Source organism: Hemibagrus wyckioides, linkage group LG15 (genome assembly GCF_019097595.1).
Source record: "Hemibagrus wyckioides isolate EC202008001 linkage group LG15, SWU_Hwy_1.0, whole genome shotgun sequence".
Lineage (NCBI taxonomy): Eukaryota > Metazoa > Chordata > Actinopteri > Siluriformes > Bagridae > Hemibagrus > Hemibagrus wyckioides.
The window spans coordinates 19,351,341-19,377,500 of record NC_080724.1 but is presented as its reverse complement, the minus strand read 5'-3'; the positions used below and the strand labels follow the sequence as shown (position 1 = coordinate 19,377,500).

At 39.8% G+C, this 26,160-nt stretch overlaps 1 protein-coding gene across 1 annotated transcript in view; it reads left to right on the top strand.

Annotated features, from left to right (window-relative positions):
- The window catches only part of dgkaa (diacylglycerol kinase, alpha a), a 57,672-nt gene that overhangs the window by 29,257 nt on the left and 2,255 nt on the right, over positions 1–26,160 (top strand). The window contains exons 4-23 of the mRNA XM_058409521.1: positions 3,471–3,585; positions 3,933–4,007; positions 4,092–4,141; positions 4,873–4,947; positions 5,397–5,513; positions 8,688–8,805; positions 8,883–8,971; positions 10,091–10,201; positions 10,349–10,447; positions 11,206–11,283; positions 11,863–11,936; positions 14,365–14,439; positions 19,194–19,279; positions 19,881–19,970; positions 20,185–20,345; positions 21,721–21,785; positions 21,970–22,060; positions 23,160–23,337; positions 24,070–24,187; positions 24,789–24,849. Of these exons, the coding sequence (XP_058265504.1) occupies positions 3,471–3,585; positions 3,933–4,007; positions 4,092–4,141; positions 4,873–4,947; positions 5,397–5,513; positions 8,688–8,805; positions 8,883–8,971; positions 10,091–10,201; positions 10,349–10,447; positions 11,206–11,283; positions 11,863–11,936; positions 14,365–14,439; positions 19,194–19,279; positions 19,881–19,970; positions 20,185–20,345; positions 21,721–21,785; positions 21,970–22,060; positions 23,160–23,337; positions 24,070–24,187; positions 24,789–24,849 (1,926 nt within the window). The remainder of the gene's footprint in view (positions 1–3,470; positions 3,586–3,932; positions 4,008–4,091; positions 4,142–4,872; positions 4,948–5,396; positions 5,514–8,687; positions 8,806–8,882; positions 8,972–10,090; positions 10,202–10,348; positions 10,448–11,205; positions 11,284–11,862; positions 11,937–14,364; positions 14,440–19,193; positions 19,280–19,880; positions 19,971–20,184; positions 20,346–21,720; positions 21,786–21,969; positions 22,061–23,159; positions 23,338–24,069; positions 24,188–24,788; positions 24,850–26,160) is intronic.

Here is a 26,160-nt window from a genome sequence, read left to right as displayed (position 1 = left end):
GCTAGGCTTATTTACTTATATTTATATGTTTATATATATATTTTTTTTATTTAAAACTAGATTTATTTATTAATATTTATAATTTTTTAACATTTTTTATTTTAAACTGGATTTATATATTTATATTTATAATTTAACATTTTTTATTTAAAACTGGATATATTTATTTATATGCTTAGTTATTTATTTGAAACTGGACTTATTTATTTATATTTATATATTTATATTATTTATTTATTTTTATTTATATATATATTGGATTTATTTATTAGTGTGTGTATGTGTATATATATATATATATATATATATATATATATATATATATATATATATATATATATATATATATATATATATAGCAACCTAAATATTTATACAAAAAACTTTTTTATTGGATTTGATTAGATGCGGATCGTCTGATTATCTGATCGTCTAATCGTACACGTACTCTTAGACTTTAGTGAGGTCTGGCTGCAGTGATGTTAGCGCTGCTGTTGCTGTTTTTGCTTGATCCAGATGCTAAATGCAAGTTATTCATGAATAAAATGTTTGTGCTACACAATGCACAATAAACACTGTACAGAACACCGACATGAGCCGGGTAACATGAACTAAACTGCTGATCTGTGACTCGGTTTCTGGAAAGATATCCTTCCTTCCTCAATTAATTCTAGCCAATCAGTCAACTGGGAAACTGGCGTGCTTAGCTGAGGTTAGCTCATTAGCTAATGTTTTTATCGACTGCTGCAGCACATTCTTCTCATTTGTATGCTGCAGAGCTCTGAACAATTCCAGATCCACTCCATTTTCCGGAACACGCTGAGACAGCTGGCCTCAATTGATTTTGTTTGGCTACACGGCATAGAGCATCCACACTGAGATCAGCTGAGCTGGAGCACTAGACAAGCTCACTAGGCAAGCTCACTCACTATACAAGGCCACCTTACTTGACAAGCTCACTAGACAAGCTCACTCACTAGATAAGATCACTAGACAAGCTCACCCACTAGACAAGCTCACCCACTAGACAAGCTCACTCACTAGACAAGCTCACTAACTATAAAATTCCACCTTACTAGACGAGCCCACTAGACAAACTCACTAGACAAGCTCACTCGACGAGCCCATTAGACAAGCTCATTGGACAAGCTTACTAGATGAGCCCACTAGACAAGCTCACTAGGCTCATGCACTAGACAAGCTCACTTGATGAGCCCACTAGACAAGCTCACTAGGCTCACCCACTAGACAAGCCCACTAGACAAGTCCACTAGACAAGCTCACTCACTAGACAAGCCAACTAGACAAGCCCACTAGACAGGCTCACTAGACAAGCTCACTAGACAAGCCCACCTTACTAGACAAACTCATTAGACAAGCTCACTAGACAAGTTCGTTAGACAAGCTCACTAGACAAAGCAACTAGTACTAAACAAATGCACTAGACAAACTTCCTAGATCAGGCAAGCTCACTACACAAGCTCACTAGAGCCAAGCTCACTACACAAGCTCACTAGAGCCAAGCTCACTACACAAGCTCACTAGAGCCAAGCTCACTACATAAGCTCCCTAGACCAGGCAAGCTCACTAGTGTCAAGCTCACTAGATAAAGCAGGCTGGAATATCAACAGTAGCCTTCAGAAACTTTGAGAGGAACCCGATTCAGACTGGAGCACGTCTTCTGAGTGACTTTCGGAGATTACAAAAGGTTCGAGTGTGCAGGTGGAGAAGAGTAAAGACTTACGGATGAGTTATGAGTATGAGTAAGGGTCCTGGGTTGAGCACAGGACAGTGTGTATGAGTACAGCAGCAGATCTTCTGGATAAATGGAGAGTTGATATGATCCAGTGCGATTTGGGCGAAGTAATCAAAGGAATCGTGATTTTAATAGTGAGGAAGAAAATCTGTGATTTGAACTTAATGCATCAAGTCTGAATCATTCTCAGAGCCTTGAAATATTTGAGTAGTGAAGTCAAAGCTAAGTGTTAAACAAAACAGAATCTGATCAGCAAATGCGTCATGCATGAGCTCACTGAGATGTGTGTGTGTGTGTGTGTGTGTCCAACTCTCTGAGGCATGCGTCATGATTTTCCACTTTTCCACTAAAAGAGCACAGGTGTCCTCAGGGCGTTAAAGTTTGTGCTTGTCTCGCTGAAAAGAGGACGGCGTGAGCGTGAGACACGGAACTGGGTTTGGGTTTGTAGTGCAGCACCGGTGGGATGAAAGCCTCGTGCTCCCTCAGGAACGCTGCTGTTATGTTATGACGTTATGGTTCGGCTTCTTTTTTCCCCGTTTTCCCGTAACGTATTTACACACAAGTGCATTGGAACTGAGCTTGTTTGTTATTTGTTCATTAAATCTACTCAATGTTTTATAAAGTCGAGTTGCACATAAAGCTGTAATAGCATGCTGTGATTAATTACCGGATCCATTAGATCCATCATTGTGGAGTCTTTTATTATAACTAATAATCAATAATTACTGTAACTGTAAGGTTTATTAGCAGTTTTATTAAAGAAAATAATATAAAGATGTAAAATCTCATCAATGAGTACTTTAAAAAAAATATAGAAATTATTCCTCATTAGTACCGGCAAGTGCAAGTGTTTATGGGTCTGTCTGTCCATCTGTCTGTCTGTGTGTCTGTTTATGGGTTGGTCTGTCTGTCTCTGTCTCTGTTTATGGGTTCGTCTGTCTGTCTCTGTGTCTGTTTATGGGTTCGTCTGTCTGTCTCTGTCTCTGTTTATGGGTTCGTCTGTCTGTCTCTGTGTCTGTTTATGGGTTTGTCTGTCTGTCTCTGTCTCTGTTTATGGATTCGTCTGTCTGTTTCTGTCTCTGTGTCTGTTTATGGGTTTGTCTGTCTGTCTGTCTGTCTGTCTGTCTCTGTGTCTGTTTTTGGGTTGGTCTGTCTGTCTGTCTCTGTGTCTGTTTTTGGGTTTGTCTGTCTGTCTGTCTCTGTGTCTGTTTATGGGTTTGTCTGTCTGTCTGTCTGTCTGTCTGTCTGTCTGTCTCTGTGTCTGTTTTTGGGTTGGTCTGTCTGTCTGTCTCTGTGTCTGTTTATGGGTTGGTCTGTCTGTCTCTGTCTGTTTATCTGTCTGTCATTTGTTTATCTGATAAACTGTTAATTTTAAAATCGGATAATTGTCTGCTCAGGTGTGTGTGTGTGAGTTGTGTGTGTGTAATGAGTGTGAGTGAGATGAGTGAGTGTGTGTGTGTGTGAGTTGTGTGTGTGAGTGAGTGAGATGAGTGAGTGTGTGTGTGTGTGTGTAAGTGAGATGAGTGTGTGTGCAAGTGTGTGAGTGAGTCCTGATTATTACAGTGTATGTAAGTGAGATGAGTGTGTGTGTGTGCGAGTGAGATGAGTGCGTGTGTAAGTGAGATGAGTGTGAGTAAGATGAGTGTGTGTGAATAAGTGTGAGTGTGTGTAGCTGTGTTCATTAATCAGAGGACACATTTTCTCCATCCATCAGTGCATCGATGAGGAAGGCTTCCGTCTCTTCCTGAAAACGTATCTGGAGGTGGACGAGTTTCCTCAGGATCTCTGCGAGCGGCTCTTCAACAGCTTCAAGACCTCCGACGAGGCCAGTGAGTCTCTCAAACCTGCTCTCTCCTACTATATATATGGTTTGCAAAAGTTTGTGCCCTCCCCCCAGTCTCGTCGCTGCTAATAAACTCAAATCCCTGAAGTCAGAAATCAAATCTGAGTGTATCCTGCAACACCACAGCAACCCAAGAAAAAGAAAGAAAAACGTTTTTTAATAAAAGCATGATATTAAAGGTGTATATTCAGTCTATCCAGAATCCTCTGCTCCTCAGTTGAATCCTCTGGTGAATTTGTACTTTCAGCATGGTTCACTCTCCGGCATCTTTCTCCTTTCTCATTAATGACCTCAGTAAGAGATAAAACACTGTTTGTTTTTGTTGTTTCTAAGGGGAGGTCTTCCTTAAAGACGTGTCCTGTTATTTCTCCCTGCTGGAGGACGGGCAGCCTCGGGACAAACTGGAGTGTGAGTCTGAGCATGTTTTAACACCTTGCCTTGTTTCCGTTAATTCTGAGACTTAGAAGCTAAATCTCTTCTCTCTTTCCTCAGTCGCCTTTAAACTCTACGACCGAGACGGCAATGGAGTCCTGGACAGTTCAGTAAGTCCTGTCTGTCTGTCTGTCTGTCTGATGCACTGCTAGTCTGTTTGTCTGTGTGTGTGTGCGTGTGTGTCTGTCTGTCTGCCTGCCTGTTGCCTTGCTAGTCTGATGGCCTGCTCATCTGTCTGTCTGTTTGTTTGTGTGTCTGTTTGTTTGCTTGTTTGTCTGTCTGTCTTCTGTCTGTCTGATAGCCTGAATTTCTCTTTGTCTGTCTGTCTGTCTGCCTGCCTGATGGCCTGCCCATCTGTCTGTCTGTCTGTCTGTATGTCTGTCTGTGTAAAAGCCTGAATGTCTCTCTGTCCATCTTTCTGTCTGCCTGACAGATTGCCCGTCTGTCTGGCTGTCCGTCTGTCTGACTCATAATGTCTCTCTTTCTGTCTGTCTGCCTGTTGGCCCGTATGTCTGTAGGTACGATAGCCTAAATGTCTGTCTGCCTGTCTGTTGGCCTGTTTGTCTGTCTGTATGATATCCTGATTTTCTGTCTGTCTGTCTCTCTGTCTGCCTGATGGCCTGCCTTTTTGTCTGTATGATAGCCTAATTGTCTGTCTGTCTGTCTGATCAACTTTCAGGTGATTAGTTGATAATAATGGTTGATGTTTATTTGATCAGGTGTTTGTTTAGTCAGCTTTTTAATTGATTAGATGTTTGTTTAGTTAGCTATTTATTCGATCAGGTGTTTGTGTAACTTTTGTGGTGTTAATCAATTTTGTAAAATCTTTTGCCTGTCATAGGAAGTGGATCGGATTATCACCCAGATGATGCATGCAGCTGACTATCTGGGCTGGGACGTGTCAGAACTCAGACCTGTGAGTGTACCTTCTTCTGTGTGTGTGTAGTGTGTGTGTGTGTGTGTGTGTGTGTGTGTTTGTGTGTTATACCACCAGCAAGTGTGACATATCTTCATAGCTTGTTAAATTGCTTAGATTTTCTTACACAGCCCTGAGGGCGGGATTTCATGGAACTTGTTTGCATATTTGACGCTAAAGCAAATGCTTTTTTTTTCTGGTCAGCCACAGTGAAAATGACGTGCTGAGACATGCTCTGTGTCTGATGCGTGCTTGCTTGGTTTCGCCCAATGGCCACAAGGCTAACATTGCTCCAGTAACACGGCAAACTTCTGTTGAAAAGTGCTGACTTTTTGTTTGGTTTTGATTGCATCATATCGATGTATGAGCAGTAAATAATGATGGTAACAGTGTGTTGGTATTGATTAAAGATAAACACACACACAATAGCTTTACCTTCTGTCTCCTAGGTGCTAAAGGACATGATGACGGCGATCGACTCGGACAGCAGTGGAACCGTGTCTCTGGAAGAATGGGTGGAAGGAGGAATGAACAATGTGCCTTTACTGGTCTTACTGGGGTTGAAGGTTAGACACACACACACCCACACACACACACACACCCACACACACGGTTAGAATGCAGGGTTTTTTTTTTTTTTTTTCCAGATTTTCTACGTTTTAAGGAAGCTTTCCTAATGCTATGTTTGTATTCCTCTTTCACATACTGATGAAGTAAATGCTGTTCTGATTGCTGGTGTGTGTGAGACACACTCTTCACATCCACTTTCATGAGCTGAAACTCAGGAAGTTGTGGTTTATTGTACTTGGCATTTACACAGTATTGTGGTATTGAACACAGCCCTGCCCTCCTACGCACACACGCACACACACGCACACAAATGCGCACACGCGCGCACGCGCACACACACACACACACACATGCGCACACGCGCGCACGCACACACATTTTGAAAAGTATCAGATCAGTATTGTAGCTCGGAGGGTGAAGTGTGGGTGTGAAACCCCCCCAAATATTTTCCACTTCCAAATGCTGATTCCAGGATGTTTCAAATAACACACACACACGTACATACAGCTTAGCTGACGATGATGATGATGATGATGCTGATGATGACTTATTTATTTGTTTATAATTTATTATTGCCACTACTTCTACTACTATTTTATTATTATTATTATTATTATTATTATTATTATTATTATTATTATTATTATTAATAATAATAATAATAATAATAATAATAATTTTTATTATTTTATTATATAATAATAATTATTATTATTAATAATAATAATAATTTTTTATTATTTTATTATATAATAATAATAATTAAATAATAATAATAATACTAATTATTATTATTATTATTAATTTTATTTTTAATTAATTTATTTTTATTTATTATTATCTTGTTTCTTTGTAATTATTACTAGTACTATTTTATTATTATCAATATTAATTGTTTTTAAAAGTATTTATTTGTACTTATTAGTATTTTGTTTATTTGTAATTACTACTACTATTTTATTATTATTATTATTATTATTATTATTAATTCACAAAATCTCAAACTTCACACTGACACACGCTGATAGGTGACAGTCTTGGAAAACAATACCGGAAGTTTAGTGTCTTGAAAAAGAAAAGCAGGGTTTTAGAAGATAAAATATTTTCCCATTTTATTAGAATTTAATGTTAGTTATTATTAATAGCATTATCATAAAGGCATTTTAGATTCAGCAACAAGTCTGTACCATTCAGTTTTAATTCAGTCCGTTTTTTTTTGGCACTTTAAACGATGGGCATTGTCTCAAAGCAGCTTTTTAGAAATATAAAAATTGAGAATAGCAATTACAAACTTGAAAATTTTGCTCTAATGAGATGAAGGAGCAAGTTATAATGCAGCTTTCCTTATCATTTTTATTCTTTATTATTTAATTATTATCTCTCTCTTTTCCCCTAACCCCATCTCCAAGCTCTGAAACTCTCAGAACATTACGTTACATGCCGAAACGTGACGGTCAGTAACACTTCGTTTTTCGAAACGCACCGAATACACCCCAGCGTTCTATTTGCATGTGTGTCTGAGATTTCAGATCCTCATGCTAGGCCTCATACTGCGGGAGGGATTTCCCCTTCAGTCTATTTCCATCCCGGTGCGTGGCTGTGTACCGTGCTCTCGCAGGCCTGCTCACAGTTTATTTTGGTGGTTTGCAGTTTCATATCTCCTCCAGTCTGTTTTGAAGCTGGCAGCAGCGCTCTGAGTCACAGTAACTGACAGGATCTCGTAACTAACCGGCTATAAATAGAACAAACTCAGATAAACAGTGTGTAACATCTCTTTGCACCCCCACACTGCAAAGATCAGTTATCATTTACGAACAATAGTCGTGTGTGTGTGTGTGTGTGTGTGTGTGAGGGAACCAAGATGACTAACAATTTCTCTGAACTCTTTCAATGAAGCTTTTCTTCCATTTAGTAACACAATATGCTTGTGTTTGTGGTTGGATTTTCACCTACTGCTTTAGAAAATAAAAAGGTTTGTGTCATATTTGAAAAATAGAACAATTCAGGAAGTGTGGTGATTGGAAAATAATCATTGTCAGGGGGTGATGACATGTGGAAGTCGCTGTTAAGTTTCCTGTTATTTTCCTATGCTAACAGCATTTCCCAGTGTCATGCTGAAAATAGTTAATGTTGTAGAACGCCTGCAGTTCCTGTTATCACTTGCGTTATGACAGCTATAAATCGTATAAATAGTCTTTCCTTTACTCTTTTTTAATATTTTTTTTTTTTGCTCTTGTAACCAGCACTGAGACTGGAGACTCCTCCCATAAATGCACACAAGTTCATGTTAATTGAACACAGAAACGCATTAAAACTAGTGCATTTATATAAAACTGTAGCTTTTGACTTGAGCTGGAGCTCAACAGGACATTAATAGAATCTTCTGACCAATCAGATTTGAGAATTTGAAAGAAAAAGTGCTGTGGTGTAATGCCATTTGCTTGTGTACTGCAAAATGAAATAAATAAAACAGCTGTAAATGATAGATCAGACACCTCATAATGCTACACAGGAGTCAAACAGGAAAGTCTGAATAGCCTTCTGATGGTCCAGCAGCAGCAGGATCCCGTGCTGTCATTGCCGCGGGCCAGGGAGCTACAGTAACCCAGCCTCCGAAGAGTTAACTCTCAATGCCGGTCTCAAGCCCGGATAAAATGAGAGGGTTGCGTCAGGAAGGGCATCCGGCGTAAAAACTTGTGCTAAATCAAAACACGCGGACCAAATGAGCCGCTGTGGTGACCTCAAACAGGAAGCAGCCGAAAGAACAACAACAAGAACTCAGAAACCTGAATGCTGAGAGTTTAGCTGCTGTAACTAAGTGGAGGTTTTTGGCTGCCATTTTTTTAGGTAAATTCTTGGGGGTTTGTGAGTTAAAATCTCAGCATTACCAAGCTTCTTTGTATTAAAAAAAAGCAGCAACAAATTAAATTAAAAAAGTGTCAGCAAATTGAGTGATGGAAAAGAAATTGTTGAAGACGAACAAACAAACGAATGCTTATTATTGAGAATGTGTTGGGGAAAAAAAAATTAAAATAATAAAATTAATTTAAAAAAAAGAAATTAAAATAAATAAAAAATAAAATAAATAAAATATTTAAAAAATATATATAACTGGAAAGTGGCATATCCCATTTCTCACAGCTCTGTAAACGTTTCGTCTCTCTCCTCAGGTGACTCAGACGGATGGACAGCACCTGTGGAGGATGAAGCATTTCAACAAGCCGGTGTACTGTAACGTGTGTCAGAGCATGCTGCTGGGGCTGCGCAAACAGGGCCTCTGCTGCACATGTCAGTATCTCGCAGACTCAGCAGTCCTCAGGTGATTAAAGTGTTCATGTCATCATTGGCTCTCTGTCCTCCCACAGGCTGCAAGTACACCGTCCACGGGCGCTGCGCCAACAGGAATCCACCTCCATGCACTCGCACCTACGTCAAATCCAAGAAGGAGGCTGGGGTAAGATTTCTCGAAGCTCCAGACAATCTCGTGTGTTAATGAACATCCGCCGTGTAGCTTTTCGTACGGCACTCGAACATAATTGTGTAGAAACCCGGTCAGTCTCTATACGTGTAAATAAAATGCCCTAAATAAATAAAAATACAGTGTTAAGATAATCCTGAGCTCAGTGTTGACAATACACTTGATTATTGGTAATAAGAATGTTAGCATTCCTGTGGAGGATGCTGAATGCTAGCTGCAGCTCTCCTTTATACACCACATTACAAAACAAACAATAATCCTTATATACAATTAAAAAATACCTGTATTTCATTTATTAATACTTCTGTGCCACAAATGAAACCTTACTGTTATTTTCCTCCTGTCTGTTAGCAAGAGTTTAACCTAATTAGCATGCTGCGATAGCCCTGTAGTACACTAGCTACCAGTAAATAATAACACTAAGCGTGAGTAAATCTTTTAAACATGCATCAAACATCTAGAAAGGAGGAAAACAGAAGCTAGCAGGAGTGAATGATGATTTGTTTCCTTTTTCTGTATTAAAGCTCTGAGCTAGCTGGCTAGCTTGTCATTAACTATGACCTGTTTAGCCTTGTCAGTTTTTCATCCAGCCAAAACTTCAGCACTTTAATCACTTTTTCTAAGTCATATTACTCATTTTATAACATAATCTATTTTTGAACCGGAATATAATGAACCGTAATGACATCAAGCAGGGGCTCGGCTTCGAAAGAGGGATTTTTTTTTAATGGAGGAGAGACAGACAGCACATTGTGCAACAGGCATGTGGGTGAGAGATTCGCAGGGCATCCGTTCGTCCGCTTGCTGATCGAAGCGTAAAACACAGACCGTTTGTCCGTCAGAAGAATGTTGAATATTCAGAGGAAAAATATGCAGCATAAGACATTCGCAGATTCTTCCCCCAGTCCCAGTGTTTTTGCTCTGGTTGCCATGGCGATGTGAACGACTTTCTGGAAAGTTCAACTGGGCGACCACATTCCAGGAAAACACGGCTCGTCTGGACTTGTTTTTGCTATAAGACTCTGGTATTGAATATTTTTAGCGTGTTGTGATTTATTAGTGTGTGTGTGTGTGTGTGTGTGTGTGTGCGCCCAGGTTTCAGCCCACGACTGGGTGAGTGGGAACTGTGAGTCTGGGAAGTGTGACAAGTGTCAGAAGAAGATTAAGGGTGTGCAAGGAAAAAGCTGTGTGTGGTGCCATACCGCGGTGAGTACGTGCCTTACAATACGAACAAATACACAACATTCACGAACACAGTTCTAGCAAATACCGCATGCCTTGCAGACCACTTGACTTCATCACAATTCACATCACTCAATTTTTTCATGTCGTTGTTGTCACTTCCTCTTCCAGCGTCATACCGAGTGCGCGAACCAGGAGCCTTCGGAGTGTAACCTCGGCCCACTGAGAGACCACATTTTACCCCCGTGGGCCATTTACCCCGTCTTTAAGGTAGCGTTTATTTATAAAGGGGCATACATAACATGACGTGATGATTTCAGAATAATGCTGCAGCATAATGTCTTAAATAATGATCGTGTTTATTGTTGTTTAGCTGGTGGTATTGAAATTAACTTTTCAATCAACCTAGAAGCCTTTATTATGGCCACACATGCATTACGGATATGCATATCCCAGCTGATGAAAGCTGAGGTCAGAGCACTGGGGCAGCTATGATACAGCACCCCGGGAGCAGAGAGGGTTAAGGGCCTTTGCTCAATTGCCCAACAGTGGAGCTTGGTGGTTGCTGGAACCCCGATCCGGTAATCAACAACTCAGAGCCTTAACCACTTGAGCCTCCACTGCCCCCTGTAAGTTCTGTGAGTCTGATATAAAATAAGTCAGGACTCTGTTGGCCTTCAGAGTGTTTTTCCCTCTGTTGGATAACCTTACACGCAATTTTTATTGGTTGAAGATAAACACCTTCAAATTTTAGTTGCTGATGAACAAGGACTTGGAGCATCTCAGAGAGCAGAAATAGGTTTGATATCAACATTTACCCTGAAGATGAATATCACCCCCTAGTAAGCTTGGGAAAAATTCACTACAAAAAACACTACAAAGTCCTGAGTGTCTGCTTTCATATAAGCTTCATATGAACCAGCACTGTGCAGTGAGGTATGACAAAGACGAACAGATGAACATGAACGCAACAAAAACTCTATTTTTACAATACCCTTTCCGCTAATGTCACTCTTTCCGCTCTTTAGGAGAGGCAGAACTGTGTGAAGAACGGAGCTACAGATGACACTGAGTACTACACTACACCTGATGGACAGGTACTGCAGGTAAGAGTCGCTCACTCTTAATTACACTTCACCTGCTCATGCTTACCTCTGAGCCTGAGCTCATTTTATTATTTATTTATTTAGCTCATGGATTAAAATGCATCTAAGGAATAAAATGCTAGGGGATCTTGAGGTTCTAGGAAGACCGGGTGGTGTGGTGTGGCCTGACATGAAGCTGAGTTTTATCTGTTTATGTATACACTGACACTGGAGACCTCTTGTGTAAATGTTCAATAAAATGAATTCCTCAGAGGAAACGTAAACATATCAACAGGAATCGTTTGTTCATTATGTTTTAAATGGACAGGATGCAAGTCTCTGTGAATAAGTTTAATAAGTACATTACTATAAACTGTGTAGCTGGAAATACATTGCTATAGAAAATGAATCACCGCCTTCTAACCAATCAGATTCAAGAATTCAACAACGCTGCTGTATCCGACAATGAAAAACATTACTCTAGTGGTTCTATATAAATCAAATGCGTGGTGTTTGGACACTTTAAGATTAAACAGACTGAATAAAAACATATAAAGTACAGTGTGTATGCTATACTGAGTGTTTGTTGTCTTTACACAGGTAATTCCAATTGCTAACACTCATCCACTTCTGGTGTTTGTGAACCCTAAAAGTGGAGGCAAGCAGGGTGAGAGGTGAGAGCACTGAGTCTTCTTCTGATTCTTTTGCTTTTTCTTCTTTTTCTTATTCTGATTGATTCTGATTTATTTTTTATTCTGATTCTTCATTTGATTCTGATTCTTTTGATTCTGATTCATTTGATTCTGATTCTTCTGATTCTAATTCTTTTGATTTTGATTCCTCTGATTCTTCTTCTGATTCAGATACTTTTGTAATTTGATTCTGATTCTTTTTCTGATTTATTTTTTATTCGGATTCTTCATTTGATTCTGATTTTTTTTTATTCTGAGTCTTCTGAATCGAATTCTTTTGATTTTGATTCCTCTGATTCTTCTTCTGATTCAGATTCTTTTGTGATTTGATTCTGATTCTTATTCTGATTTATTTTTTATTCTGATTCTTCATTTGATTCTGATTCTTTTGTTTCTGAGTCTTTCAAAATTTGATTCTGATTCTTTTTCTGATTCTTTTTATTGTGTTTCTTCTGATACTGATTCTTCTTATTCTGATATTTTTATTCTGGTTCTTCTGAGTCTTCTTTTGACTCTGATTCTTTTGATTTTTGATTCTTTTCATTCTGATTCTTTCAATTTTGATTCCTCTGATTCTTCTTCTGATTCTGATTCTGAGTCTTTTGCTTCTGATTCTTTTTTATTATGATTGTTCTGATTCTTCTTATTCTGATATTTTTATTCTGATTCTTCATTGGATTCTGATTCTTTTGAATCTGATTCTTCTAATTCTTTTGATTTTGATTCCTCTGATTTTTCTTTTTCTTCTGATTCAGATTCTTTTGAAATTAGATTTTTTGATTTGATTTGATTCTATTTTTTTTTTATTCTGATTCTTTTTCTGATTCTTCTCCTTTTTCTTCACATTCCTCGTAAATGACTTTTATTATTATCGTTGCATCTAAACACGTTTTACAAGCAGCCACGCATCACAGAGCACTGAAAATTATTTACACAGTTCATATGGTCTATAGGTGGGAAGTCAGATTTGATTATCCGTTGTTTAACTTCTTTGTAATAGAGGCATTGTAAAAGAAATCATTACCACCACCATGAAATAAGAGATGCTTTATTTTAGTAGACCTAAATAGTGTTCTGTGTGACACATACCAGTAACAGTAGCAGTGAAAAATAGCATTTTCTAATTTGTTCTAATTTTCTAGGTCACATACACAACCATACACAGTACGACAGGCAGTGAAATACTTTTTTATGAGAGCTTGTGTCATAGACATACAGTACTAATGGTGTAGGAATAGAAATACAGGCAGGAAAGGGAAAAATATTAACCATTGAAATATGTGAAACAACTGAAATATTAACTGAAGATGTCTCGGCTGACGAGTGGAAAATGTAAATGTCGCATGTAAATTTTATTTCGGCCGTACTGTCGCTTTCACCAGTTCGTTTGCATTTCACTTTGTGGTCAGTTTTCAAGCTAAACAGCAAAAGAGCAACTCGAGAAAGGTCTTAGGAATATGGTCTAGAAACGTGACACCGGGTTTGCTTTTTGGAATGAAATATGGAAGCACTGAAGAAGCAAACCGTTCTTTGACGAAAAAATCTTGCGTATATTATAGAACTGAATTTATTTCAGAAAGAAAAAAAAGAGTAATATTTTGCGCAGATTAAGGTTTTTGGTGAATTTGGTGAAAATATTATATATTATTATAATATTATATAATAATAAATAAATAAATAAGAAAAATTAAGAATGTTTAACTTTAAAAAAAAAATTAAATATGGGTTAAATATTAATATTAAATTTTCAAATAAATAATAAAATAAAGTAAAGTTAAATAAAATATTAATATTTAAAGTTTTATAAATGTAATATTTAACTAAAAAAAACTGTTTATAGGAAAATCCTGATAATGTTTAACTTTCCAAAAAACAAAAATAAATTAAAGGAAACTGGTGAGAAAATTTAAATTTTCAATATAATAAATAAATAAAATATTTAAAGGAAAATTCTGAATTGTTTTTACTTTTTAACCAAAAAAATTAAGTATTTACATTAACATGCTGAAAACATTTAACTTTCAGAAAAAAAAAAAAAAAAAATATATATATATATATAAATAAATAAATAAATAAATAAATAAATAAAGGAAAACGCAGAAAACAAAAAATATCAGCAGATCAGAGAGACTCGGGATGCAGTTTGTCCAAATGCTGAGTGTATAATTTAATAATATATATACTATATAATATAATATATAAGTTAGTTTAGAGCAGAAAATAATTTCTGCATTGATAGATTATCCTGATATAATGGACCATTTTATTTATTTATTTATTTATTTTTACTATTTTTGCCTTAGGATTTTTCTTTTACTAAAGATTTCACATTTATGGATTCATTTAACAAAACCTTTAATCACAGACTCAAAGCAGACTATAAGATTAGTTTGTTTTGTTTGTTTTCCAGAGTTCTGCGCAAATTCCAGTTCTTGTTAAACCCTCGGCAGGTTTATAACCTCAACAATGGTGGACCAGGACCAGGGTAAGCATTTTCCTCCAATAATAGCTGCTGTTTTCATTCTATTATACAATTATTTTTATATCAGCTAAACAGATGAAACAGATGCTTGTTCAGTGCAGCCGGGTCATTTCTTTTTCAACCAGGATTAAAGTTCTTTCCATTAGGCTTTTCACACTGTTCTTACCCCGGGATATCATCCATCTAAACCCTGCTATAAACCCCGGCTAGAGGAACATTGAAAAGTGGAACCTCGGCATACGAATGCCCCCCCTTATGAATTTTCACCTTAAGAATTGAAATTTTGCAAGCAATTTGCATCGGCATATGAAGCATTTTCAGCATACGAACAAACGAACCGACCGCTGGCTAAGTTGTGTACGTCCAGGAGCCGTTCAAAAGATTCAACCCACGATATCAACGTTGCCTTTGACATGCATTCAAAAGCTAGGTGATTTTTTGGACGTTTTTTTTGTTGACCGATCGGTTCTATTTTTAGCCCAAGCTTGGTGGCACGACTTCCTGTGAGGAGCCTTGACATGGAATGCTTGGCTTGGGTCAGTTCTCTGTAAGCAGCCGTACAGTTTCCATACGCGTCGTATTGGGAATATTGGTCATATTTTTGGGCGGCTGGAACGGATTATCTACATTTACATTATTTCTATAAATTTTTATAAACATTGACCTTTAGAACTGGCCTCCAAAACGAATTAAATTCCTATACAGAGGTTCCACTGTATAATTATTACAGAAAGTGATCCTGGGAACAATAATCCCAAATAAATAGCTCTAATATTTTTCTTCTTTCTTGGTGGAAGAATTTTTGATTGTATTTTTTCAGTTTTACAGGCGTGTGTGATGGCACACGTCTTGTGCTGCTACTTCTTTGTATTTACATTTACATTTACGGCATTTGACAGACGCTCTTGTCTTGGCAGAGCGACATACTAAAGTGCTTTGAGGTCTTTGTCAATGAATACATTAGCACTGGTTCAACAGGTCACAGACTTAGGATACCATTAGCATATACAACACATAACAATACATAAAACAGTGAAAAAATAAGATCTAGATTAAATGTACCAGGAAGAGCTAGGTCTTCAAGACGTTCAGTGATTTGGATGAAAATGAATGAAACAGCCTTTATTTGTCACATATACATTACAGCACAGTGAAATTCTTTCTTCGCATATCCCATCCTTGGAGGTTGGGGTCAGAGCGCAGGGTCAGCCATGATACGGCGCCCCTGGAGCAGAGAGGGTTAAGGGCCTTGCTCAAGGGCCCAACAGTGGCAACTTGGCGGTGCTGGGGCTTGAACCCCTGATCTTCCAGTCAACGACCCAGAGCCTTAACCACTTGAGCCACCACTGCCCCTGGATGTTCGGATATCTAGATCACTGGATGTTCGGATATCTAGGGGAAGTTCATCCCACCACCTCGGTGCCAGAACAGAGAAGAGTCTAGATGTATACCTGCCTCTTACCCTGAGAGATGGAGAGGTCAGTCAAGCAGTGCTAGTAGATCTGAGGGAGCAAGGTGCAGTGTGAGGAGTAATAAGAAGCTTTGAGGTCCGATGGTGCCGGTCCATTCTTGGCTTTGTAGGCAAGCGTCAGTGTTTTGAATCTGATGCAGCTACAGGAAGCAGTGGAGAAGTGCAGGAGTGTGGTGGTGTGGGAGAACTCAAGTCACGCAGCTGCATTTTGGATCAGAGGACAGATTGCGTTCAGAGGTAGACCTGACTGTAGCGAGATGCAGTAGTCCAGTCTAGAAATGACCAGAGACTGAACAAGCACCTGAGCCTCCTGTGTGGATAAAAGTGGCCGAATCCTTCTGATGTTGTATGGAAATAACGGCGTGAGCGTGTGACATTAGCTGCATGTTTAGTCCCATTTGTATGTGGATTAAGGCTTAAAAAGGTTTAAGAGCTTAGAAAGCTGATAGGATGTGAAACTGAAATGATTCTAAATGGAACCTGATTGTTGGCTGGATGGCTAAAGGAAGAAGAAAACTTTACATTTTTTGACATAAAATATAAGGAGTTAAAAGTACATTGTTTCATATCCTGGAAATGTAGCTGAGTGAAAACGAGCTGATTGTTCAGGGAGTTTTTCGAAGTGTGTTGTGACTTTTTTTCTGACACGGTGATCAGATCTCGTTTCGGACGCGTTTTAGTGTTTCAGTGAAAGAGGAGTAGGAAGTTGAAAAGGTGAAGCATGAGCAAATTCTGTTTTCTTTGTTTGTTTGTTTTGTTTTTACATGTGACATCAGAGGCAGAGCGAGAAAGAGTGCAGATACTGCGCATAGATGCTGCAGCCTTTAGTAAAGAGGAACACACACACACAAGCATACAACTCACACACACACACATATAATACATTGACACACATATATACAACACAATGACACACACATACAACACAATGACACACACACATATCCAACACAATGACACACACATATATATATATATATATACACAACACGCTGACACACACATACACAACACACTGACACACACATACATACAACACAATGACACAGAAATACACGCATACAACACACTGACACACACATATACATATATACAGCGCACACACACACACAGCACTGCTGAGAAATTTCATTAAAAATTCTAATTTTCTTTATGATTCAGGCTCATCATCATTGTTACTGCAGGCTTTAGTAAAGAGGAAGCCCTGGAAATGCAGAAGGAAGTGCAAGTGATGTCAGATATACAACACACTGCCACACACACATACATATACATTACACTGACACACAAACACAACACACTGACACGTGCACAACACATACATACACAACACACTGACGCACAAACACAACACACTGACACGTGCACAACACATACATACACAACACACTGACGCACAAACACAACACACTGACACGTGCACAACACATACATACACAACACACTGACACACATACACAACACACTGACGCACACATACACAACACACTGACGCACACAACACACTGACACACATACACAACACACTGACACACATACACAACACACTGACACACACAACACACTGACACACACATACACAACACACTGACGCACACATACACAACACACTGACACACATACACAACACACTGACACACATACACAACACACTGACACACACATACACAACACACTGACACACACATACATATACATTACACTGACACACAAACACAACACACTGACACGTGCACAACACATACATACACAACACACTGACACATACACAACACACTGACACACACACAACACACTGACACACACATACACAACACACTGACACACACATACATATACATTACACTGACACACAAACACAACACACTGACACGTGCACAACACATACATACACAACACACTGACACACATACACAACACACTGACACACACACAACACACTGACACACACATACACAACACACTGACACACACATACACAACACACTGACACACACACACAACACACTGACACACACACACACAACACACTGACACACATACACAACACACTGACGCACACATACACAACACACTGAAATACACATACACAACACACTGACACACACATACACAACACACTGACACACACATACACAACACACTGACACACACATACACAACACACTGACACACACATACACAACACACTGAAATACACATACACAACACACTGACACACACATACACAACACACTGACGCACACATACACAACACACTGACGCACACATACACAACACACTGACGCACACATACACAACACACTGACACACACATACACAACACACTGACGCACACATACACAACACACTGACGCACACATACACAACACACTGACGCACACATACACAACACACTGACGCACACATACACAACACACTGACACACACACACAACACACTGACACACACACACACAACACACTGACACACACACAACACACTGACACACACACAACACACTGAAATACACATGCACAACACACTGACGCACACATACACAACACACTGACACACACATACACAACACACTGAAATACACATACACAACACACTGACACACACATACACAACACACTGACGCACACATACACAACACACTGACACACATACACAACACACTGAAATACACATACACAACACACTGACACACATACACAACACACTGACGCACACACATACACAACACACTGACACACACACATACACAACACACTGACACACACATACACAACACACTGACATACACAACACACTGACACACACATACAGTATAGAACACACTGACACACACACATACAACACTGTAAAAAATTCTATTAAAAAAATCTCATTGTAATTAAACATCTCCACTGTAAGGTTTCCATTGTCAGTGCTGAGGCTCTGCATGCTCACTCAACCTGATCCACTTTCCTGTGAACGCAGCACGCAGTGATGAAATGAAGGGTTCAAGAGCCCCAGCCAGTTCCAGATACAGATTACACAAGACTGCGTAAAATGCAAATACACAATGTCTGTGTGTATTGGTCAATGAGCACACACACACATATTCTAAATGCAGATCCTGCATTTTTGCAGATCTAATTTTATTAAAAGAAAGTGAATTGATGGATGGACTTTCTGTTGCTGTTGTTCCTCTGTTGTGGAAGTGGATTGATGCGTCCTCGTGATTTTAAGTGTAATTATAATAAAAGTGGCTCGTCTGCATGCGACATGAAATAAAGCTGACTAGATTTTTCCTCACCAGGTTGAGCTTCTTCAGGGATCTTCAGGACTACAGAATATTAGTGTGTGGAGGTGATGGGACTGTGGGCTGGATCCTCGACGCCATAGGTTAGAATCCAACATGTCCTTAGAATCCTTCCTTCCTTCCTTACTTTCTCTCTCCTCTTCCTTCCTTCCTTCTTTCTCCTCTTCCTTCATTCTTTCCTTCTTTCTCCTCTTCCTTCCTTCCTTCCTTCCTTACATCCCTTCTTTCCTTCCTTCCTTCTTTCCTTCCTTCCTTACTTTCTCTCTCGTCTTCCTTCCTTCCTTCCTTCCTTCCTTCCTTCTATCCACCCACCTACCTACCTTGAAAAACATATGTAAAGTGTTATTGGTAGACTGCTGTAGCAGAGATCAGAGGACCGTGACAGAGCTTTAAAGATACAGCGGCTCTTCTTATAGCACCAGACCTCTTACACTCCTGATTGAGAGAAGAGAAGAGAACAGAACAGTAGAGAAGAGAAAAGCGCCCTTTTACAGATTTTTCCGTCTGTAATTACTTGATGATTTCTCTTCAAATGATTGTAATCATCCAATCTTCCCAAAATCAGAAGAGAAGCGCTGAATCTCCAGATAATCTCCGTTAAATTGCAGCAGCTCTGTCAAAAAACGATCCGCTCTCATATTTTATTCTGATGCGACCCTCATCATTTCTCTTACCCTTCCATAGATAAGGCCAACCTGCCGGTGCGCCCCCCAGTGGCCGTGCTTCCTCTTGGCACAGGAAATGACCTGGCGCGGTGTCTGCGATGGGGAGGAGGTAAGAACATCAGCTGTCACATCAGAGAAAATTGTTTCATTTAATTATTATTATTATTTATTTATGTATTTATTTCTAAAATTATTTTTATCATTATTTTATTTATTTATTATTATTATTAAAATATTATTATTATTATTATTATTATTATTATTATTATTATTATTATTATTATCAAATGAATGACGTGTCTGTAACTGACGTGTCTGTGCAGGTTACGACGGCGTGGACCTGAGCCGGATCCTGAAGGAGCTGGAGTTCAGCACTCCGGTAATGATGGACCGCTGGAGTGTGGAGGTAGTGATGGAGGACAGTCAGGAGAAAGGAGACCCCGTGCCTTACGAGATCATCAACAACTACTTCTCCATCGGAGTGGTGAGAGAGGGAGGGAGAGAGCGAGAGAGAGATAGTGGGGGTGGGGTGGGGGGAGAGATAGAGGGAGCATCGTTACTATGTGGTTTTGTACATTTACACTAGTGTTGATTCATGGTGTTGGAATGATCTAAAAAAGTTTATACACATCTCTCAAAATGGTAAAAATTTACACCATCACTTAGTGTCCTATTTATAGTGTGTGTGTGTGTGTGTGTCTCTGTCTATCTGGGTGTGTGTTTGTGTGTGTGTTTGTATATGTGTGTCTTTGTCTGTCTGGGTGCGTGTCTCTGTGTGTGCGTATATGTGTGTGTGTGTCTGTCTGTCTGGGTGCGTGTCTCTGTGTGTGTGTCTCTGTCTATCTGGGTGCGTCTGGGTGTGTGTCTGTGTGTGTCTCTGTCTATCTGTGAGTGTGTGTGTATGTCTGTGTGTGTGTTTGTATATGTGTATGTGTGTGGTTTGTGTGTGTGTCTCTGTCTGTCTGTCTGTCTGTGTGTGTGTGTTTGTATATGTGTATGTGTGTGTCTGTGTGTGTGTCTCTGTCTGTCTGTGTGTGTGTTTGTATATGCGTGTCTTTGTCTGTCTGGGTGCGTGTCTCTGTGTGTGCGTATATGTGTGTGTGTGTCTGTCTGTCTGGGTGCGTGTCTCTGTGTGTGTGTCTCTGTCTATCTGGGTGCGTCTGGGTGTGTGTCTGTGTGTGTCTCTGTCTATCTGTGAGTGTGTGTGTATGTCTGTGTGTGTGTTTGTATATGTGTATGTGTGTGTTTGTGTGTGTGTCTCTGTCTGTCTGTCTGTCTGTCTGTGTGTGTGTGTGTCTGTGTGTGTGTTTGTATATGTGTATGTGTGTGTCTGTGTGTGTGTCTCTGTCTGTCTGTGTGTGTGTTTGTATATGCGTGTCTTTGTCTGTCTGGGTGCGTGTCTCTGTGTGTGCGTATATGTGTGTGTGTGTCTGTCTGTCTGGGTGCGTGTCTCTATGTGTGTGTGTCTCTGTCTATCTGGGTGCGTCTGGGTGTGTGTCTGTGTGTGTGTGTCTCTGTCTATCTGTGAGTGTGTGTGTATGTCTGTGTGTGTGTTTGTATATGTGTATGTGTGTGTTTGTGTGTGTGTCTCTGTCTGTCTGTCTGTGTGTGTGTGTGTGTGTCTGTGTGTGTGTTTGTATATGTGTATGTGTGTGTCTGTGTGTGTGTCTCTGTCTGTGTGTGTTTGTATGTGTGTGTGTTTGTATATGTGTATGTGTGTGTCTGTGTGTGTGTTTTACTAATATGTCACTGGGATTTTCTGAAGTTGGACAACAGACACAACACTTAACTTACAGATAATATTAAACTCCACTGAATTGAAAAGTGTCACGTTTTGATCGCTGATGTTGTTTCTGCAGGACGCGTCGATTGCCCACCGCTTTCACACCATGCGTGAGAAACATCCACAGAAGTTCAACAGCAGGTGGGAGCTCAGTAGAATGCCTCTCATATTGTTCTAATAACGTACACCAGGGTTTGGTGTAGAATCATCCCCAGCAGGGGGCAGCATGACGCATGTAATGTAGCACACTGGACGTTGTGAGAGTGTGTGACATGGTGCTTCTCAGTGGGTGTTAACTGTGTGTTGTTGTTGTGTTTGAATTCAGAATGAAGAACAAGCTCTGGTACTTTGAGTTTGCCACCTCGGAGACCATCTCAGCGTCCTGTAAGAAGCTGAAGGAGTGCCTCACCATAGAGGTACGATACAGATATATACAACTATTTATACAGAAAACAAACCGCGGGAAATAAGCGCTAGTTGAAGTGTTTCAGATAGACGTAGGTCTTCATGCGTCGTTTGAAGACGGTCAGTGACTCCAGAGCTGTTCGGACATCTAGAGGAAGTTCGTTCCATCGTCTCAGAACAGAGAAGAGTCTATATGTATATCTGCCTCGAACCCTGAGAGATGGAGGGATCAGTCGAGCAGTGCTAGTAGATCTGACATCATCTGTGATACATGTTCTTCAAAGCCTCTTCTATAAGATAAGATAAGATAAGATTAGATAAACCTTTATTCGTCCCACAGTGGACATGTTGTCCAGACAGACTTCAAGGACAGAGGAAGACAGAGAACATAGACAGAGAAGACAAAGGAAATGAAGTCATGTGATATTATATTATTATAAGGGAAGTGGTGGTGCTAGTGGTTAATGCTCTGGGTTGTTGATTGAAAGGTTGGGGTTCAAGCCCTAGCGCTGCTAAGCTGCCACTGTTGGGCCCTTGAGCAAGGCCCTTAACCCTCTTTGATCTAGAAAGGTTAAATTTTTTATTATTTAATTATTTTTTCAACTTGTCATGTAAATAGATCTTTTTCTAAGAAGTCCTTTATGATGATGATGATGATGATGATATGATGATGATGATTATTATTATTGTTATTATTATTATTATTATTATTACTACTGTTGGTATTATAATAATAATTATTATTATTATTATTATTATTATTACTACTGTTGGTATTATAATAATTATTATTATTATTATTATTATTATTATTATTATTTTTATTATTATTATTTATACTATATTTTGTATGCATACATACAGACACAAAGGTTATCGTATCACCAAGTAATCTTTTTGTAGCTATTTTTATTATTAAATTTTTTTTTTTTTTTTATTAAAATTATTCACAATTATTCTACCATTTAAAGTGCCCTAGAAAGTACAGAGTAGGAATATGTGAGCTCTGTTTGATGGGGTAGTAAACTGATTCTTGGCCAAATAAAGTATCATTAATAAAACACAGCATTAATGAACTCGTCCTGTGTAATTTATTCCTGTCCTGTGTAGTGTTGTGGCATTCAGCTGGACCTCAGTAACCTCTCCCTGGAAGGCATCGCTGTGCTCAACATCCCCAGCATGCACGGCGGATCTAACCTGTGGGGTGAAGCCAAAAAGAGTGACCGAGTGAACCAGGAGCTGCCCGAAGTGATCGTAGATCCGGAAGACTTAAAAGTCAGCCCTCAAGGTGAGATTAGTTTAAGGACTGTGTCGACCTTGAGAATCGAATCGAAGCCTGGGCCATGAGAATCAAATCGAACCCTAGGCCATGAGAATCGAACTGAATCGAACCCTAGGCCATGAGAATCGAACTGAACCTTGAGCCATGAGAATGGAATCGAACCCTAGGCTATGAGAATCGAACTGAACCTTGAGTCATGAGAATGGAATCGAACCCTAGGCTATGAGAATCGAACCGAACCCTGGGTCATGAGAATCGAATCGAAGCCTGGGCCATGAGAATCGAACCCTAGGCCATGAGAATCGAATCGAACCCTAGGCCATGAGAATCGAATCGAACCCTGGGTCATGAGAATCGAATTGATCCCAGAGCTATGAAAATCGAATTGAATCCTGGGCCATGAGAATTTAATTGAACCCTGGGCCATGAGAATTGAATCAAACCTTGGGCCATGAGAATAGAATCAAACCTTGGGCCATGAGAATAGAATCGAACCTTGGGCCATGAGAATCAAATCAAATCTTGGGCTATGAGAATTGAATTGAACCTTGGGTCATGAGAATTGAATCAAACCCTGGGCCATGAGAATCGAATCGAACCTTGAGCCATGAGAATCGAATCGAACATCCCATGTTCCTCATATATCACAGCAACTTCAGAATCCGACATGTTTACCTGCTAAAGAGTGACTTTTCTCCAGTTAAAGTCATGGTGCATGTTTTCTTCCTGTGTCTTTAGACATGAGTGATAAGCGTCTGGAGGTGGTGGGACTGGAGGGAGCCATAGAAATGGGACAAATCTACACTGGGCTCAAGAGTGCTGTCCGACTCGCCAAGACCTCGCAGATCACCATCAGGTCAGCCATCACACACACACATATACTTACACACACACACACTGTCCGACTCGCCAAGACCTCACAAATCACCATCAGGTCAGCTATCACACACACATATACATACACATACATACATACACACACACAAACACACACATGCTGTCTGACTCACTAAGACCTCACAGATCACCATCAGGTCAGCCATCACACACACACACATACTTACACACACACACACACACTGTCCAACTCGCCAAGATCTCACAAATCACCATCAGGTCAGTTATCACACACATATACATACACATACATACACACACACAAACACACACATGCTGTCCGACTCGCCAAGACCTCACAGATCACCATCAGGTCAGCCATCACATACACACTTATACACACACACACATGCTGTCTGACTTGCCAAGACCTCACAGATCACCATCAGGTCAGCCATCACATACACACATACATACACATATACACTACCAGTCAAAAGTTTGGACACACCTTTTAATTCAATGTTTTTTGGTTAGGGATTTATTTTCTACATTCTAGAACAATACTGGAGATTTCAAAACACACATATATATTTTAATCGTGTTTCTCTGGTTATCAGGACGAAGAAAGCCCTGCCCATGCAGATCGATGGAGAGCCGTGGATGCAGCCGCCGTGTACTGTGAGTGTCCATTAGCTTTTAACTGCCAATTACTTTCTAATGTCTTTGTTTACATGTCTGTCTTGAGGGACTATAAACCCAAGCACAGTGAATGTGATGGATTGTGCTTCTTTTCTACACTTACAGTGAGGGAAAAAATTATTTGATCCCCTGCTGATTTTGTACGTTTGCCCACTGACAAAGAAATGATCAGTCTGTAATTTTAATGGTAGGTTTATTTGAATAGTGAGAGACAGAATAACATCAAAAAAATCCAGAAAAACACATTTCAGAAAAGTTCTACATTGATTTGCATTTTAATGAGTGAAATAAGTATTTGACCCCCTAACAATCAGAAAGATTTCCGGCTCCCAGGTGTCTTTTATACAGGTAAGGAGCTGAGATTACAGTAGGAGCACTCTCGGGGAGAGTCACCTGTCCACAAAAGGAAGCAATCAATCAGATTCCAAACTCTCCATCATGGCCAAGACCAAAGAGCTGTCCATGGATGTCAGGGACAAGATTGTAGACCTACACAAGGCTGGAATGAGCTACAAGACCATCGCCAAGCAGCTTGGTGAGAAGGTGACAACAGTTGGTGCGATTATTCCCAAATGGAAGAAACACAAAAGGACTGTCAATCTTCCTCGGTCTGGGGCTCCATGCAAGATCTCACCTCATGGAGTTTCAGTGATCATGAGAACGGCGAGGAATCAGCCCAGAATTACACTGGAGGATTTTGTCAATGATCTTAAGGCAGCTGGGACCATAATCATCAAGAAAACAATTCGTAACACACTATGCCATGGAAGACTGAAATCCAGTAGCGCCCGCAAGGTCCCCCTGCTGAAGAAAGCACATGTACAGGCTCATCTGACGTTTGCCAGTGAACATCTGAATGATTCAGAGGAGAACTGGGTGAAAGTGTTGTGGTCAAATGAAACCAAAATCCAGCTCTTTGGCATCAACTCAACTCGCCGTGTTTGGAGGAGAAGGAATGCTGCCTATGACCATCCCCACCGTCAAACATGGAGGTAGAAACATTATGCTTTGGGGGTGTTTTTCTGTTAAGGGGACAGGACAACCGCACCGCATCAAAGGGACGATGGACGGAGCCATGTACCTTCAAATCTTGAGTGAGAACCTCCTTCCCTTAGCCAGGGCATTGAAAATGGGTCGTGGATGCAAAGAGGAGTGGGCCCAAATTCCTTGAGATGTGTGCAAACCTGGTGGCCAGCTACAGGAAATGTCTGATGTCTGTGATTGCCAGCAAGGGTTTGCCACCAAGTACTAAGTCATGTTTTGCAAAGGGGTCAAATACTTATTTCACTC